Genomic DNA, 14967 nt, shown 5'->3' on the forward strand with positions numbered 1-14967 from the left:
CTGCTCTCCAGCTAAAATCTTGAAAGCTGATAATTTTAATCTTGAGTTAGAGTGCATTTGGACTATGCAGTTATGCAGTTTATCAAAGCACACCAGTAAGTCCACCTCTGAATGATTCAGAACAGAAAAAAGAAGAGAAGGAGGAAAAATTAAATGGTTTTAAAGTGGCCTTAAATGTAAGACTTTAAGATCTGATTAAGATGCTGTGGCATGACCCCTCGGTGTTTCTGAATTAAACCAATTCTAACATCTAGAGGTCATTAAATGGGTCCAACATGTGCTTAAATACTAATGCCAACACAAAAATATATGTTTTCTATATTTTCTGCAGTAAGGAAACTGATGATCTTTTAGTTTATGTTTTGCTTTCTCTGCAACTCTTCCTATTTTTACATCAGCTTTAGCTCTGAGATAAGCGTACCACAGAGAGGTTCCTGTCCACTCGCAAACCCCACGGCCTATCACAGTCTGAGAGCGGGCGTCTGTGGTTTCCAATGGCAACCACGAGCCGAGCTCCTGAAAACGACTGCCGAACGAACTGACCCGTTCCGAGAAGAGAGAGGAGTCAAAGCGAGGAAATGCTTCACCGATATGCGGAGCTTATCGCGGTCAGTTCCTTTCTGTCTTCGCCCACTTTCTGTCTATCGCCTAATTGCTAAATCTTCGAAAAAATAAACACTGGAGTCCCTGCTATTGGGACTCGCTCGCGTTGTCGTGGCAACCACGCACCCACAGCGATTCAGTTTCATAAGTGGGGCCGGGGTTGCCTGCACTCGGGTTGTTTACAACCCGAGTGAAAGAGAACAAAAATAAATAAATCAAAACAAGGCTAAGGCTACCACAGAGGTGGGTTGGTGGTTTTGCTCACTATGAAAGTACAAACTTTTGTTGGCTTTTGGTGGTGAAACAAAATGTCTTAAAGAGGGTTAATGTAAGCCAAAGAAACCACACGGGGGCGCTCTAAGATGTTTTTTTTAAAGCCAGATTAGAAGCAGACTTTTTCCTTTTTATTTTCAGCATAATTTTTAAATCAATTCAAATAAAAAAATACTTTATTGATCTCAAAGGGAAATTAAATTTTGTTGTAACTCATATTATTCATGGTTCTTCAAGGACTTGATGCAGATCTATGGCTGTGGGCAGGAAGGATCTCCTGTAGCAGTCTGTGTTACAGCGCATTTGTAGAACGAACAGGGTGCTCAGGATTTATTCAGACTTATCAGAGTAGATGGGGTTGAATGTGCAACAGTTCAAAAGCGGTGCTGTATTCAGAAATGCCTATACACAGTCACAGACATATATCTTGTAATTGATACTTGGTGAAGTTCTAAATCAGTGCACTATTAAAAATAGTCTTTTTCTCCCTTTCGCAGTGGGATTTCGCAGGACTTTACTGTATGAACAGCTGAAGAGAGGAGAGAAGAGAAAGGGACTGACATCTAAGCATGACTGCTTTGGTTTGTCCTCGAGTCAATGTTTCGGAGCTGTGTGCAGATGGAGACAGGTTCCTTCAAAGTGGAAACACGGGGAAGGCCACGACGCTGTACATGTCTGCCTTCAGTACTCATGCCACCTCTGCTGTATCCCACATGAGGAAACTTGAAAGGTCCAGACTGGTTAAGGTCATCTCTACTCTAGAAGGCTGGCTGAACGGTCATGGGGACAATCAGTCAGCTGAGGGTATCAATAAGGGCCTTGCGGCTGTTTTCCTGTCAACGCTGTGCCCCAACAATTTGTCTGCCACCATTTTTAAAATGGAATCCCTCCTCCAGAGTGGCGGGCTTGGCTGTGAGGAGATTTTTGCACGCTGCACAGCTCTGCTCGAAGGCAAACGTAATCTTCATCAGGAAGGTTCGACTCAGGTGTTGCTGGAGATAACGCGAGCGCTGGCCTGCCTCTTTTCACAGCCTCACAGTTCGAAGGGACTACGGCTTTACCTAGCAGCTTATCGGTATAACAAATTAGAAACAGCCTCACTGGTCCGTAGCAGACAAGCTGCACACCTGCCCAAAATAGTAAAAGCCTTCAAAGATCAAATAATGCCTATATGTCCTTATGTTGCATTAGATAACAAGAGGTCAGCGACCCCAATGGAGAAGAATGCAATAAATGTAAAGGATGCTTCTATAGCGGTTGAGTTTTTAATGGCCGTTTCCCCTGATGACAGAGAAATACAGGAACTTCAAGCAGCAGATTTGTTCTTGACGGGTAGGTTCGTGGAAAGTGCAGAGATCTACACTTCTCTTTTACATCAGAAATTGTCACCACAGCCTGCAGACGAATTACCTGAGGGTGGTCCAGAGAGGAAAGCCAGACTCTTAACCTGTCGAGCAGCTGCTTGTCTCTCAGTAGGTGGCAAAACGGCAGAGGACTGCACAGATCTGGGAGAGGCGTTTGAGATCCACCCTGCCACTGCCAGAGCCTACTTCAAAAAGCTCTTCACCGATTACGGGACAGGGACGGCAGCTCGCAACCATCTGCGTCAGCAGGCTGAGAGGGGTTTGTCTGGCTTCAGAGAGAGGGTCCTTATCCGCGCCGACCTAAGATCTACAGAGGGAGTAGAGCTTCTGGACCCTGTGATCACTTCCCTACGCACTCTGTGCCATTTGGAGCCTGATGGAGGAGGCAGAGAGCTGCGGGTGAGGCTGGCTGACTGTCTGCTCCTCAGAGGGGAGCACAAAGAGGCTCTCTCAATCTGCAGCCAACTAGCTGCTGCCCAGGGACAACAGAGCTATCAAAACACAGTCCAAGTTCTTTGTGGATACGCCCGGCTTCTTTCTGGGGACCACAAGGGGGCCTTAGAAGATTTTCAAGCTGTGTTAGAGCACAACACGCCGCACCCGTCCAGCTGCGTGCGGGCACTTTGTGGCAGGGGGCTGCTGCGCATGATGGCTGGGTCAAATTACCTCACAGCTCTGGACTACATGACAGCCAGCAGGCTGCATCCCCGGGAAACGGCTCTGACAGTCCGCTGCTTGGTGCCGTGGAACTTTAGGGGTCTGCTGTTTACAGTCCTGCTCGAGCAGGGCGGAGTCATGCTGGAGGGGTGCGTAAAGGACAAGCCCGAGTCCGGTTCAAGTGAAGATCCACAGCATCCAAAACATAAGGGGCAGCTTCAGGCGCCATCAAAGAGAGAAAACCACAGCGCAGGGTATGACATTTGTCCCACTGACAGGGTGCTTGGTTCACACACGTTTTGAGGAAGAAAAAGAGAAGTAATATCATGGTAGCAGCTTCGTAGATATTTGTAAATATCTTGGTACAAACTCTTATGATATTAGGGCTGCAACTAACAATTATTTTTGTAATACCTTATTCTATCGATAATTCGGACGAATAATCGGATAATAAAAATTGCCCCGTCTGCAGATTTATCATTTACCAACAGTATTTTGTCTTGTTCAGTATTAGAAATACATTAAAAAGGCAAATAAACAAATAATTGAATACCTTTTTAAATAAGAAAATACACATTTTATTGCCTAAAATGCAATAGCATGACATTTCTTCAGCACATGCTTGATCATTTGAAGCAATGGATGCATCTGCAGCTACAAAATACTTCTAACATTAACATGTAAAAATTTCACTCCTTGTGCTTGAGTTGATGTCAATATAGTGTGGGGCTGATTTTGTGATTTTGTTTCTGATTAATTGATAGCAAAAGTTGTTTTTAAACAGAATTTGAACCAGGTGAAGCTAAAACTGCCACTTGAAGAGTTAAGGGTAGAACATGTTTGCAGAGAAAGTTTTTTTTATTATTATCTTAAATGCAAGATGCAACAACAGTTTTAGCTTAATCACAGCTCTGAGTGTTGTTCTTTCAGCAAATTGTCTTTTTTTTAGTCTGTATACTCCAGTTAACAATTAATCAATTACTATTTCAATAATCATTTCATCATAATAAATTTGATTAACCGTTTCAGCCCTAGACAAGATCATGAATGTAAATATAGCAGGTCAAACCTTCTCGTAAAACATTGTTTTATAATCATGTTTTTAGTGCGATGTCTTCATAGTTATGCTGCATCATTGGTTGCCTTGCACACTAGATCTCCTACTGGTGTCCATTCTCTGGCCGGGTTGCTCATGGACCTTCAGCCCCATGCTGACGGGCCTCACATCCTCACAGCAGATGTGTTGTACCAGCTTGGGCGAGTGGAGGAGGCCTACAGGTTACTGCTGTCTGTGGGTTCCCCCAATCCTCGGGCTCCTCTCCTGGCTCGCCTCGCACTCCTGCAGCTCCACAGGGGCTTTCACTATGACGCCAATCAGGTACAGAAGTTAATTTTGTAATTCTTTTGCTGTTGGGCAAGGAAATTCAACTTTTATCAACCAAACTTGATTATCCTTTAATTTTGCCCAAACAGCTTGCTATACACTGTCTCAAATGATTCATAAAATGGAGCCCCACAAGAAGTCATTTACACTCCTCTAATTAGATTTCCCAATTTATAAGAAGTTGATCAAATCTGGTTACTCGGCAGAAAAATAAACTAAATCTCTTCCTGTTTCATTTCACCTTCCTACACCTCCACACGTCTACAAATTAGCAGCAGGAGGTTCTTAGTCAGTCCAGTCATCTGTAATTCTGTTTCAAGGAAGCTGTAAGGCACCGGCTAAATATTTGTAGCTTGTTTGTTAATTTTATACATTGTCTCTAACTCCCAGCCATTCTAAGTCTTGAGGGATGGGAGAGATTGCTGAGGGTGCCATCCAACTAAAAACACACCTCTAAATTCTATCCCAGGATCTATTCTCATCAAATTACTACGACGTTTATTTCTACATTTACTGTTTATCCTTTTCTTCTTCAGCTGCTCAAAAAGCTCCTTGCTTGCGGGGAGACCAGCTGCCTGCGCAGCCTGCTGGCTGTGGCACAACAGAAGGACCGAGCGCTGCTGCAGGGACACTGCCACACAGCGGCTAAACGCATCCTGGACGCCTCCACAGAGGAGAGTTCTGTCAGGGAAGCTGTGGCGTACCTCTCTATTGCTATCATGGCCTCTGGTGATCAGCTCTGCTAAAGAGTTCTTGATTTTTTGTAGTAGTCCGTTTGATATTGTTGACCAAATACATTTTCGGCGACACGTGAATTAAAATCACGATTTGTTTTAAATTAGTAGCATAAATTAATACAATTTGAAAATTATGCACTCCTTTTTCTTTTTTTTTTTTTTAGGTGCGGAGGCAGAAGATTCGCTGTTGGAAAGAGCGAGGTGTTACGTGTTACTGGGCCAGAGAAAGACGGCCATCTTTGACTTCAGTGCCATTTTGAAGGAGCATCAGAAACATGTTCCGGCTCTCTGTGGAAGGGGCTTCACATACCTCATGCTCAACCAGCAAAAGGTATTTTTCAGCTGAAATAATGGCAATTATTTATAAAAAGCTACTAAAAAGTTATCAGTGGCTCAACAATGCTCATTCATGACATCAACATTTGTGGGAAATAATAAAATATATTTGTCTTAACGCAATCAACTGACAGTGTCACAATTGTCTCCTCCTCTCACCAAGGAATGTGTTCACGACATCCTCACTGCTCTTCAGATAAAAGCCGACACGGTCGTCAAAGAGATCCTGTCACTCAAAGACAAAGCCCGGAAGCTGATCTGTGACTGGCTGCATCAGTTCTGTCGCACCAGTTTGTCAAACACCGTGATCACTCAGTCGGTTCCCTGCCACGATGAGCAGCTGAGGGAGGCTTTCATAATTGGTGGCGCTTTGATGAGGACAGACAGCAGAGACCCCAGATGGCATCTTCTCTACGTGGACACACTTTTAGCCAAAGGTGGGACAGCATCTTTGACAAATTGTGCAGAGAATAGTGGAGCTTGATGGTATCAAACAGAATTTCCTGGCGAGTTTGATGTTAATAATAAGACATGTTGTAACTCTCTGCTTTTGTCTGTTTCCTTCAGGTGATGTTAAGGCAGCTTCCAGCCACCTCTGCCAGGTTTTTGGCCAGGAACCGAGGGATGCAGCGGCCCAGGCCAGGCTGGGAGTGGTGGAGACCTGGCAGCAGAAGGACAGGAGTAGCGCAGCCTACAGGCTCAGCAAAGTCACTGAGAAAGATTCATCTACTCTGGACTTCTTGTTGGCTCTGATCCCATTTAATCAGCGAAAATGCATGGCACAGGTAAGCCTTTGTGCAAGATACTTGAGGGAAACTGCAGCAAAGCTTTTATTCATATACGCTGACTTGGAAAATAATTCATATCGTTGAACTTTTTCTTAAACTTTTTTTTCACCATAACTTTGCATAAATGTAAAGTGAAAGGCAAATGAAAGTGCGATGTGTTTATGATTAGCCCCTTCTAATCTGACACCTAATAATAAATTATTAGCTTTAGAAGCCTCCTTAGAAAACAGAATTAACCTCTATAGTCAAGCATCATTTGTGAGAAAATGTGGAAAAGTTCTACAGGCGTGAATAGCTTTGCACTGTAACTAACTGCAATGATTTGTTTTAAAATCATTGCAGCTAGTTTTTCATTTGATAAACTTTACAAGGTTAGAGAGAAATAATTTCTCTGTTTTTATAACAGGCAGCAGCTCTGGAAGCCGGCATTTTGTCATCGGCTGGCCAGTGGAATCAAGCTCTCGCTCTCCTGACAGTAGCAGTACAAGCGACGGGACACCGCAGGTTACAGTACCTTCGCCAGCGGGCCGCCTGCTTCGCGCAGCTCGCCTTTCATGAGCGGGCGGTAGCTGACCTGGACGGCGTTATCCAGAAACACGCTAGCTGCTCAGACGACCCCAGAATCTGCGTGGAGGATCTGTGTCGGCGAGGCCACAGTTTGGTGCTTTGCTCCAGAGAGGGAGCAGCTCTGGAAGACTTCACCCAAGCTTTGGGCCTCCAAAGGGAGCAGGCCCTTCAGTGTGTAGAGGCAGGTCTGGGAAGGCAGCGATTGGCTGAGTGCTTCATGCGAGCGGCTCTGCAGCAGTACGGGGAGCAGCAGCTCGATAAGGCCTGGACTCTGATTGAAGGCGGCCTGGTTGTGGACAGTGAAAACGCAGAGCTACGCAGGCTGAGAGCAAGGGTCAAACGAGAGGTGGCCAGCCCGTGCAATGTCAACTAGCTCTGATAGAAAAGATTCAGGTGGACACAGAAGCCTTTATGGTATTTATCTGCTGGAGGAAGGATAAAACTGATAAAGCATCATCTAAGTCCTTATAGGACAAATCATGGTAATTCAAAGCACCCTGTGTCTTCCAAGTTCAGCCTAATTTTAGAATCAGTGTCTTCGTGACGGAATAATGTTTAATATGATGCAAATGTATTATTTTTTTAGATACCAAACAGCACAGTCAGATAATGTTGTTATTGTATATACATGTACCATAGAGCACTGGCAATGACATTGTTGTAACAAACAATAGATGCTTGTTTTACTGAAAGCAAGACTGCAAACCTGTATATTTATTTCAAACTGTCTTAACACTTAACACAGGAGATTTAAGAAAGTGCCAAATGTGCAGGTTTCATGTATTTAAAATGCTGGAGGCGTTTCTTTAATCATATTCACGGCAGAAAACACTCATTAAAAAGCCAAAAAAATATATATATATATGTAAAAATAAAATACAGAAAAGCCCAAAAAATAAATACTGGGTTTTAGTTTTAGTTTAATTTTGCCTGTGCATTAATATGCCTGTCTGCGAAAACCCGGTAGCACTCATTAAAGTTATGCTTCGACTGCGCAGCTTGTGACGAGACAGAGCATAGACTTTGTTTTTAAGCAGACACAGTGATGTACTGGGGCTCCATATTGCCGAAGTAAGATTTCTCCCACTCGCTCATGAGGTCAAAGTGTAGTGGGCGGTCGCAGAAGTTGCAGGAAGCCGTGCCTAGGCTGTTGAGTGGCAGACCCACTTCCTGCCAAACCTCCATGAGTTTCCCTGTGAACACAAAAAAAAGTGGCATAAAAAAAAAAAAAAACATTTTTTAGCTATTTTACTTCTACGATTAACCTAAAGCAAGTTTTGCAACAATAGTGTTGTTTTTTTTGGGTTAGTTTGCATACCTGCGTACCTAACCATAGGCCTGTAAAAATACTCCCAATTTACATCGTCAATCGTTGTGTCCTCTCTTAAGCTTATTGAACTCGTATGCCTCTGACCTCACTGCGGCAGAGATCCACACTCACTCACCCACAAAGTCCTCCATCATGCTGGGGTTGTGGTGGGGAGACGGAGCCAGGCGCAGCAGCTCCTCCCCACGAGGCACCGTGGGGAAGTTAATGGCCTGGATGTAGATGTTGTGTCTCTCCAGCAAAATGTCGCTCACCTTGGTGTTCAGCTCAGCATTGCCAACCTGGAAAACAGGACAGAAACACTTTAATTAAGCGACTGGTCTGGCAGATTCAGCTTTTGTCTGTAAGGGTCTGAGTGGTAATGACTTGGAATTAATTAATAGACTTTGGATGCTTGATCTCCAAGTTAAACTGTGTTTTGTGGGAAGCCGTATTGTAGCTCATTAATCCTAATAAATAATGTAAAACTCTGTATATCCGTAATTGTTAAATTTGTGTATTCTTTTTCTTCCATTTCTCAAATGTGATTGTTTTTATTGGTCTTTCACACAAAATCCAATATACTTCAATTTGTTGTTCTAAAGTGACAGAGTGTAAAAACCTTGAAGAGGTGGTGTGTAATCACAGGAAATGTGTTGTAATAAGAGGGACAGACCAGGCAAAACGTGAAATCTATGAGGAAAGTTACTGAAGCTTAAAACGCTGTATGTTGCGATTCCTAAATGTTAGGGAAAGCTTCCTACCCGAATGGGGATGATGTGGCTGGGGCAATTGACGACAGGCAGGCCTTTGTCCATGAGCAGCTGCCTCATGAGTTTCACATTCCTCTGGTGGGCCCTACGCAGCACCTGGCCCTCGGGACTCTTCAGGACCCGCACAGACTCCAGAGCTCCTGCCAGGACCATTGGGGGTAGAGCGGTGGTGAAGATGAAGCCGGCTGCGTAGGAGCGCACTGTGTCCACCAGGGCGGCGCTGCTGGCAATGTAGCCTCCCACGCAACCAAAGGCTTTTCCTTAAACGGAAAGAGAAGACGGATTTTGTCTGAGCTACATAAATTAGTAAAATAACGAACACGTTTGCATTTTTAGCCCAAGACACAGTACTTTCAAACTAACAGCACTAATATTTTAATTACCAAATAATTTGTAAACTTATTTTCAGTATTGCATGCATGCACTCCAGTGCTAATGTATGTAGCAGTTTAAAAAAAAAAAAAAAATCTTGGTTTCAATTGTATTTAATTTTTTTTAGTTGCTTGCTTGAAAGTAAACCACTTACAGGGTCACACTAACAGGAAGGAAATTAAAAGGTCATATGGTATAATCCAGGATTAGTTTATATGGGTGTTTATCTGAAAACTTGCAGTTGTTCTTAGGTTACACTCAGTATGAACTGCGTGCTTTATCATCGCTGCCAGAGAGGGAGGAGGACCAACACCCAGCTGATAAAACTTCTGCTCCTCCGATGGATGCTCACCCGTCCTGCTCTCATTTGACCAGTGCCAAAGGAGCCATTTGAAGAAAGTTGTTGCAGTTATTTTGGCTTTAGGACAGTGTCGGTTTGTATACAAGTGTCTACACATGGGAGATAAGCCCAGCAGACAAACAATTTACCGATGACAGCCAGTAGATGGCTGATGCAAGTGTGGAAACAATTTTCTTTTCTTTTTTTAAATCAAAACTGGGCCTTTTTGAAGCATTTTCATGCAAAAACACAAAGTAAATAAAAAGCAAAGCAGCTTAATAACTTCTGCATTTCAGACAACACTACATTCAAACTGAACTCACCTAGGGTCCCAGAAACCACGTCAATCTTGTGCATAACGTTGTCTCTCTCTCCCACTCCGGCCCCGTGGGCTCCATACAGACCCACGGCGTGGACCTCATCCACAAACGTCAGGGCCCCATAGTGATGAGCGACGTCACACAGCTCTTCCAAAGGACATATGGCCCCTGAGAAAAGCATGACAAAATTAGCTGTGTGTAGGTGAACAGTGGATCCCTGTAGCTGCACATATCATCACTGTGCATAAATTAAGCTGTATGCCAAATACAGCGTAGTATTTTTGTCTTGGTATATATTTTTCAAAATGACTTTAAGGAATTTTGTTTGAAAATTACTTCGCCTGTGTGATAGAGTTCTCAGTAATGTGCGATATTACTAAAAGAGAATGAAGCTGGAGAAAAATTTCTTCCCACTTTGGAGATGGTGTTGAAGAAAAAAAAAACTTGATTACAAAAATAAACTTGTCATAATTATGCATTTCTGAATGTGATTACTGATTCTGGCATATTTTCCAATATTATTTTCTTTATAGTGAATAACACAATGCTAACTCTCCACTATTTGCTTTTTTCTTTCTTTTTTTTTTTTTTACAAAGAAAGGAGAATTCATAAGTATAATTTCCTCTTTCAGTTTGGAAATAAGTTTAGCAAAAAAAAACCAAAAAAACCTCTCATATGCTAATTTGTAGCTGTTCCACCATTTTCTTTCATGGAATGAAATTAGACTGAGAATGTGTGATGAGCTAATTTTCTGGAAAACGGACCCAGGACAGAGGAAAAGTAGACTTTGTACCAGATAATTAGTTTATTATAAGTTCCTAAAATTCAAGTATAAGGCATAAATAAATTATAGAGCAAAGCCTGTTCATCAGACCCTCAGGATCCACACTCGGTATTGCAGCAAAAAAAAAAACAAAAAAAAACTCAGTAATGTAATAATAAACTTAGATTTCTAATTAATTAAAACACTTGGAATTTTCTTTAAAAACATGAGACTTCATAACGTGAGCGAATTAGCTCAAGATTGAGACAGTATCTCAAGGTATCCTGCAGGGATCCCACAACTTTCTGAACCAAAACAAGTTTTAGTTTTGTGTTTTCAAATCAGACCACAAGCCAACATATATTATTGGAATCAAAATTGTTGTTAACATCACCAAGTTAAAGAAATGTCTAAGTGAACATCTGACGCAGATCCAAACACAGACAGCGACCATAAAACACACACACTAAAAACAACTGTAGAGAATAGACTAAATTAAAGTTTGTTATCATTGCAGTGGACTCACCATCCATAGAGTGCACAGTCTCAAACGCCACGATCTTTGGAGTCTTCGGGTCGGAGCGCTGCAGCAGCTCCTCCAGGTGTCGGCTGTCGTTGTGGCGGAAGATGAAGCGCTTGGCCCTGCTGTTCCTGATGCCTTGGATCATTGATGCATGGTTCCCTGCATCAGAGTAGATCTCGCAGCCTGCATGGCAGAGGGAACACCTCGTGAAATGAGAGTCTACTCTAGATAGGACAGTTAGGGGTCAGGGGCTATGGTTGAGATTGGTATAGTGTGCATAAAACCGTTGTTCAGTTGTAAAATCCCTCATTTATTTTATGTCCTAAACATGGCTTTTCAAAAACAGTTATGAAGCAACTCCAACTCAGACCTCCTGTCACCGACTGAATTTATTCATCCAGCTCATGGGTTCCACTGACCTGGGAGATTTTTTGCCAGAGTGAAGAGGGTGGAGTCATTTGCAACAAAGCAAGAGGAAAACACCAAAGCAGCATCTTTTTTGTGCAGCTGGGCGAGCTCGTTTTCCATGGAAACGTGGAAGTTACTGGTGCCAGAGATGTTCCGGGTCCCTCCTGCTCCTGCACCGTGATTCTCCAGGGCGTCTCTGAGGACGGCCATGACCAAGAACAATGATTGGAAAATGATCTCATCTAAATGGCCGGCTCAATGAAACACGGCAATTTGTTTTTTTTCCCACAGTAATGGTCCTTGCAATTTTTTTGTTTGTGTGTCTTCTGACTTAAAATACCATAAGACTTGTAGTTGTAAGCCTACGCAAAATCCAAGTACTAAGCATCCCTGTTAGATTTTAGCAGGGATGAGCTCATGCTAACATGTGGTAAGGGCAACGTCAATCTCTCGTTGGATTTGAAAAAAAGTAGTTTTGAATTAATCAAAGAAAATGTGCTATTTTTAATTTTAAGTAGATCTATGATGATCTGTAACTGTTATAATATTTTGTTTTAATTTATGGAAATTAACCTTTCAGTTTCATTAGAGGAACTGAGGTTTAGGAAATAAGTTTATAGTTGTAGGGTGTTAACTGATCACATTGTTTTAACAGACAAAAAAAGGTATCAATTAAAAACACTTTTTTTCTTTTTTACATTTTAGAAAGAGGACCTACAGTATTTGGCATCTCCCTAATTTTCAGCTCCCTCCAGAAATCCTCTATCAGGTTCAAGTTGACTTGGTCTGGGATGCTACAAATTGTTAATAGAACTTTAAGTCAGAAAAAACATGTTGGTCAAAAATTTAAAGATACATTTAAGTTTGGACTTAAATTTATATTGAAGCGATTGTTCCTTGTGTAGGTCAATTTTATTGCAAATTTAAATGTCAATTGTTGTTGTTGCATTTTCTGCATGCCTTTTGATGCGTGGAGGTGATTGGTCTGACACTTAGAAGGATGCCCATATTGTTGTCTGTTTTATTTTAGAAAAGTTTTGAGGCCTGTGATTTGGGAGCCCATACCGCAAGAGTTAAAAGGATCATAAAGGGGTTATCACTCACAAAAACACATATTAATTGAAATATTAATATTTTCAAATTGTTTAGACAGTGTTACACAGATGATGGATTCCTGAAGGTATTCCAAACTCAGTGCAGTTTCTGGACCCACATAAACTACTAAAATATCTGTGTTTTTCTCTGAATTTTAGTAGTACACAATTAGCGAACAGTAAGAGAAACAGACCTAAAATACAGACAATTTTTACCTGTTGCTTTGTCTGCCTACCTGATGGCACCAAGGACCTTTGGGTGCCGGCTCATTCCCAGATAGTCGTTGCTGCACCACACCGAGACCTGAGAGGCCTTTCTTCCAGAAAGGGAGTAATCCTCGGCATGGGGGAATTGCTTGGCGCTCCTGTTTACGGTCTTAAACACTCTGTAAGTGTGGTCCTTCTTTTTCTCTTCAATCATTTCCTTGAAGAAGCTATCATAATCATAACTGGGTCCAACTGGTTTGTGGGTCACATTGACATGAAATTAGCCATCAGAAACAACGTATTTTTAAGGTATGACGGGAATTTATCATGTTAAATAAAGAGCACGTTGGAAATGGTAAATCTTACCCATGTTGTCATTGAGTTGGATGGCCATGCTGGTTTGATGAGAAGTTGAAAACACAGGCTCTTTTATACCTTTCAACAGAGAGGTCATCAAACCTGCGAGAGGAATTTGTGCATTTTTGTGAACTTGGCTTCCATTAAGAGTTAAACTTGTGACATTCACGTAATCCCTACCATCTTTGACATCCTCCTGAACCTCAGGGCTAGCTTTAACCATCCCAATCTGTGAGCTGACGAAGGGGCAGCCCTTCGATGCAGACACTGCCACCTGAGTTGCGGTTTGAGCAAACTTCCTCTTTTGCTCCACTGTTGGAAGCTGGCCGTTGCGTTTGGTGGGCGAGGAGCTCAGCTTGGCCTCCAGAGAGGACGTGCCGCTCACGGTGATCTGCCGAGCGATGATGGGACATTGGTCTGCCAGGGACAGCAAAGCAGCTCCAGTTCTTCTTAAAGCTGGATGTGGGACAGACTTCAGGAAGGGGCAGTGATGAAGAAAGGCTGCCATCGTACCGGAGCTGTTCTTATTCTGACGAAAGGCAGGAAGCAGGAAGTTATTGCATCTGTTATGACAATTTATTGTCTTAGTGAATTTGTGAAGACAAACTATAGCCCTAGAGGGATGATAGTGGTGTAATGGTTCAGCATGGAGGTTCTAATCAAGGGTGTGTCATTCAGCTGCTGCTTATCTGCATGCTGCAGATGCTCAAGGGCCGTTCTGACTGATATCGCCAGCTGATCACGGCAAAACTCAAAGTTTTCTAAATTATAAACCCCTTTTTTCATCTATTGTCAAAACATTTCATAAAGACAGGAACAAATGAGTTTCTGACTCAATAGTCTATTGACCAATCTTTATCACTATATAAAGATTGATGAATGTTTTAATTTTCTAAATAGTATGTCCGTGTGTTGTTTCGTTTTATAAAAGGCTGGTTCTCCCTATCTGCTGTGGTCAACTGATAAAGCAGTTCTAGGGATTTGTGGCCTTTTCTTGTGGTCGAATGTTTTCTTTCCTTGGGTTCCTAAACGCTCCATCAATATCAAAACTAGTAACTGCTTGGTTTGTTTTGTTTTCTTAATGCCTGACATTTTATTGGTGTCAGTCATATACAGCTATGTACACATAGACCCCCAAAAGGTAAAATGCTAATAATAATACTACTAATAATAATAATGGTTTCTTCAAATGACACTTGTAATGTGAAATGAATATTAAATAAAATATGCTTGGGTATTATTGGGTAAAATAAAAAACACAAATGCGTAAATAAATAAAAATGTAAAATGATCTAAGAAACCAACCATAAATAAATGACTATTAAATGCACTTGTGTTACTATCAAATAAAAACAAACATCAAATAAGCAAATATATTTACTAAATTACTAAATAAATTAAATATAACATATAAATACATTTATATTTATATGTACATTCCTGAAATTATTCACCAAAACATAAACACTAACTAACTAACTAACTAACTAACTAACTAACTAACTAACTAACTAACTAACTAACTAACTAACTAACTAACTAAATAAATAAATAAATAAATTAATTAATTAATTAATTAATTAATTAATTAATTAATTGAAAAAAGCAACCGTGAACTCACCTGTTGACCTGCACTGAGGACGAACTTCAGAACAGCATATAGGCAGAAAGTCAGAGAGGGTCGACTCTTATACGTCAGACGTTAAAAAGAGTATTATGCAATCTTGAGTTCCTCTGAAGGGCCGTCTGGGGCTCAGCCTGGAAAGGGGCCGGGCAGGGAGCTGTTAGCGTATG

General features: G+C 41.7%; 2 protein-coding genes across 2 annotated transcripts; one reads left to right on the forward strand and one right to left on the reverse strand.

Annotated features, from left to right (window-relative positions):
• Nucleotides 1-383: 383 nt before the first annotated feature.
• On the forward strand, nucleotides 384-7561 carry ttc34 (tetratricopeptide repeat domain 34). The gene is made up of 8 exons (XM_023334319.1): nucleotides 384-608; nucleotides 1374-3151; nucleotides 4053-4275; nucleotides 4818-5010; nucleotides 5183-5349; nucleotides 5518-5791; nucleotides 5922-6139; nucleotides 6549-7561. The coding sequence occupies exons 2-8, from the start codon at nucleotides 1446-1448 to the stop codon at nucleotides 7080-7082; spliced, it is 3315 nt and encodes a 1104-aa protein (XP_023190087.1). The 5' UTR covers nucleotides 384-608; nucleotides 1374-1445; the 3' UTR covers nucleotides 7083-7561.
• LOC102222797 (5-aminolevulinate synthase, erythroid-specific, mitochondrial) lies at nucleotides 7404-14901 on the reverse strand. The gene is made up of 10 exons (XM_005808942.3): nucleotides 14795-14901; nucleotides 13354-13702; nucleotides 13183-13275; nucleotides 12846-13068; nucleotides 11527-11711; nucleotides 11111-11290; nucleotides 9824-9988; nucleotides 8780-9048; nucleotides 8155-8317; nucleotides 7404-7902 (listed from the first exon to the last, which is right to left on the reverse strand). Exons 2-10 carry the CDS (start codon nucleotides 13679-13681, stop codon nucleotides 7739-7741), a joined length of 1770 nt encoding a protein of 589 aa, XP_005808999.1. The 5' UTR covers nucleotides 13682-13702; nucleotides 14795-14901; the 3' UTR covers nucleotides 7404-7738.
• Nucleotides 14902-14967: the final 66 nt, after the last annotated feature.

The sequence above is a fragment of the Xiphophorus maculatus genome, chromosome 1 (genome assembly GCF_002775205.1).
Source record: "Xiphophorus maculatus strain JP 163 A chromosome 1, X_maculatus-5.0-male, whole genome shotgun sequence".
In the NCBI taxonomy this organism is placed as follows: domain Eukaryota; kingdom Metazoa; phylum Chordata; class Actinopteri; order Cyprinodontiformes; family Poeciliidae; genus Xiphophorus; species Xiphophorus maculatus.

Excerpts from the sequence above, each read along its gene's own strand:
- ttc34 (XM_023334319.1), top strand. The coding sequence starts at position 1,446 with ATGACTGCTTTGGTTTGTCCTCGAGTCAATGTTTCGGAGCTGTGTGCA. Across the intron at positions 5,350-5,517 it reads TCATGCTCAACCAGCAAAAG|GAATGTGTTCACGACATCCT; the intron begins GTATTTTTCAGC and ends CCTCTCACCAAG. Across the intron at positions 5,792-5,921 it reads GGACACACTTTTAGCCAAAG|GTGATGTTAAGGCAGCTTCC; the intron begins GTGGGACAGCAT and ends TGTTTCCTTCAG.
- LOC102222797 (XM_005808942.3), bottom strand. The coding sequence starts at position 13,681 with ATGGCAGCCTTTCTTCATCACTGCCCCTTCCTGAAGTCTGTCCCACAT. Across the intron at positions 9,049-9,823 it reads CGTGGTTTCTGGGACCCTAG|GAAAAGCCTTTGGTTGCGTG; the intron begins GTGAGTTCAGTT and ends TTTCCGTTTAAG. Across the intron at positions 8,318-8,779 it reads GCCACATCATCCCCATTCGG|GTTGGCAATGCTGAGCTGAA; the intron begins GTAGGAAGCTTT and ends CCTGTTTTCCAG.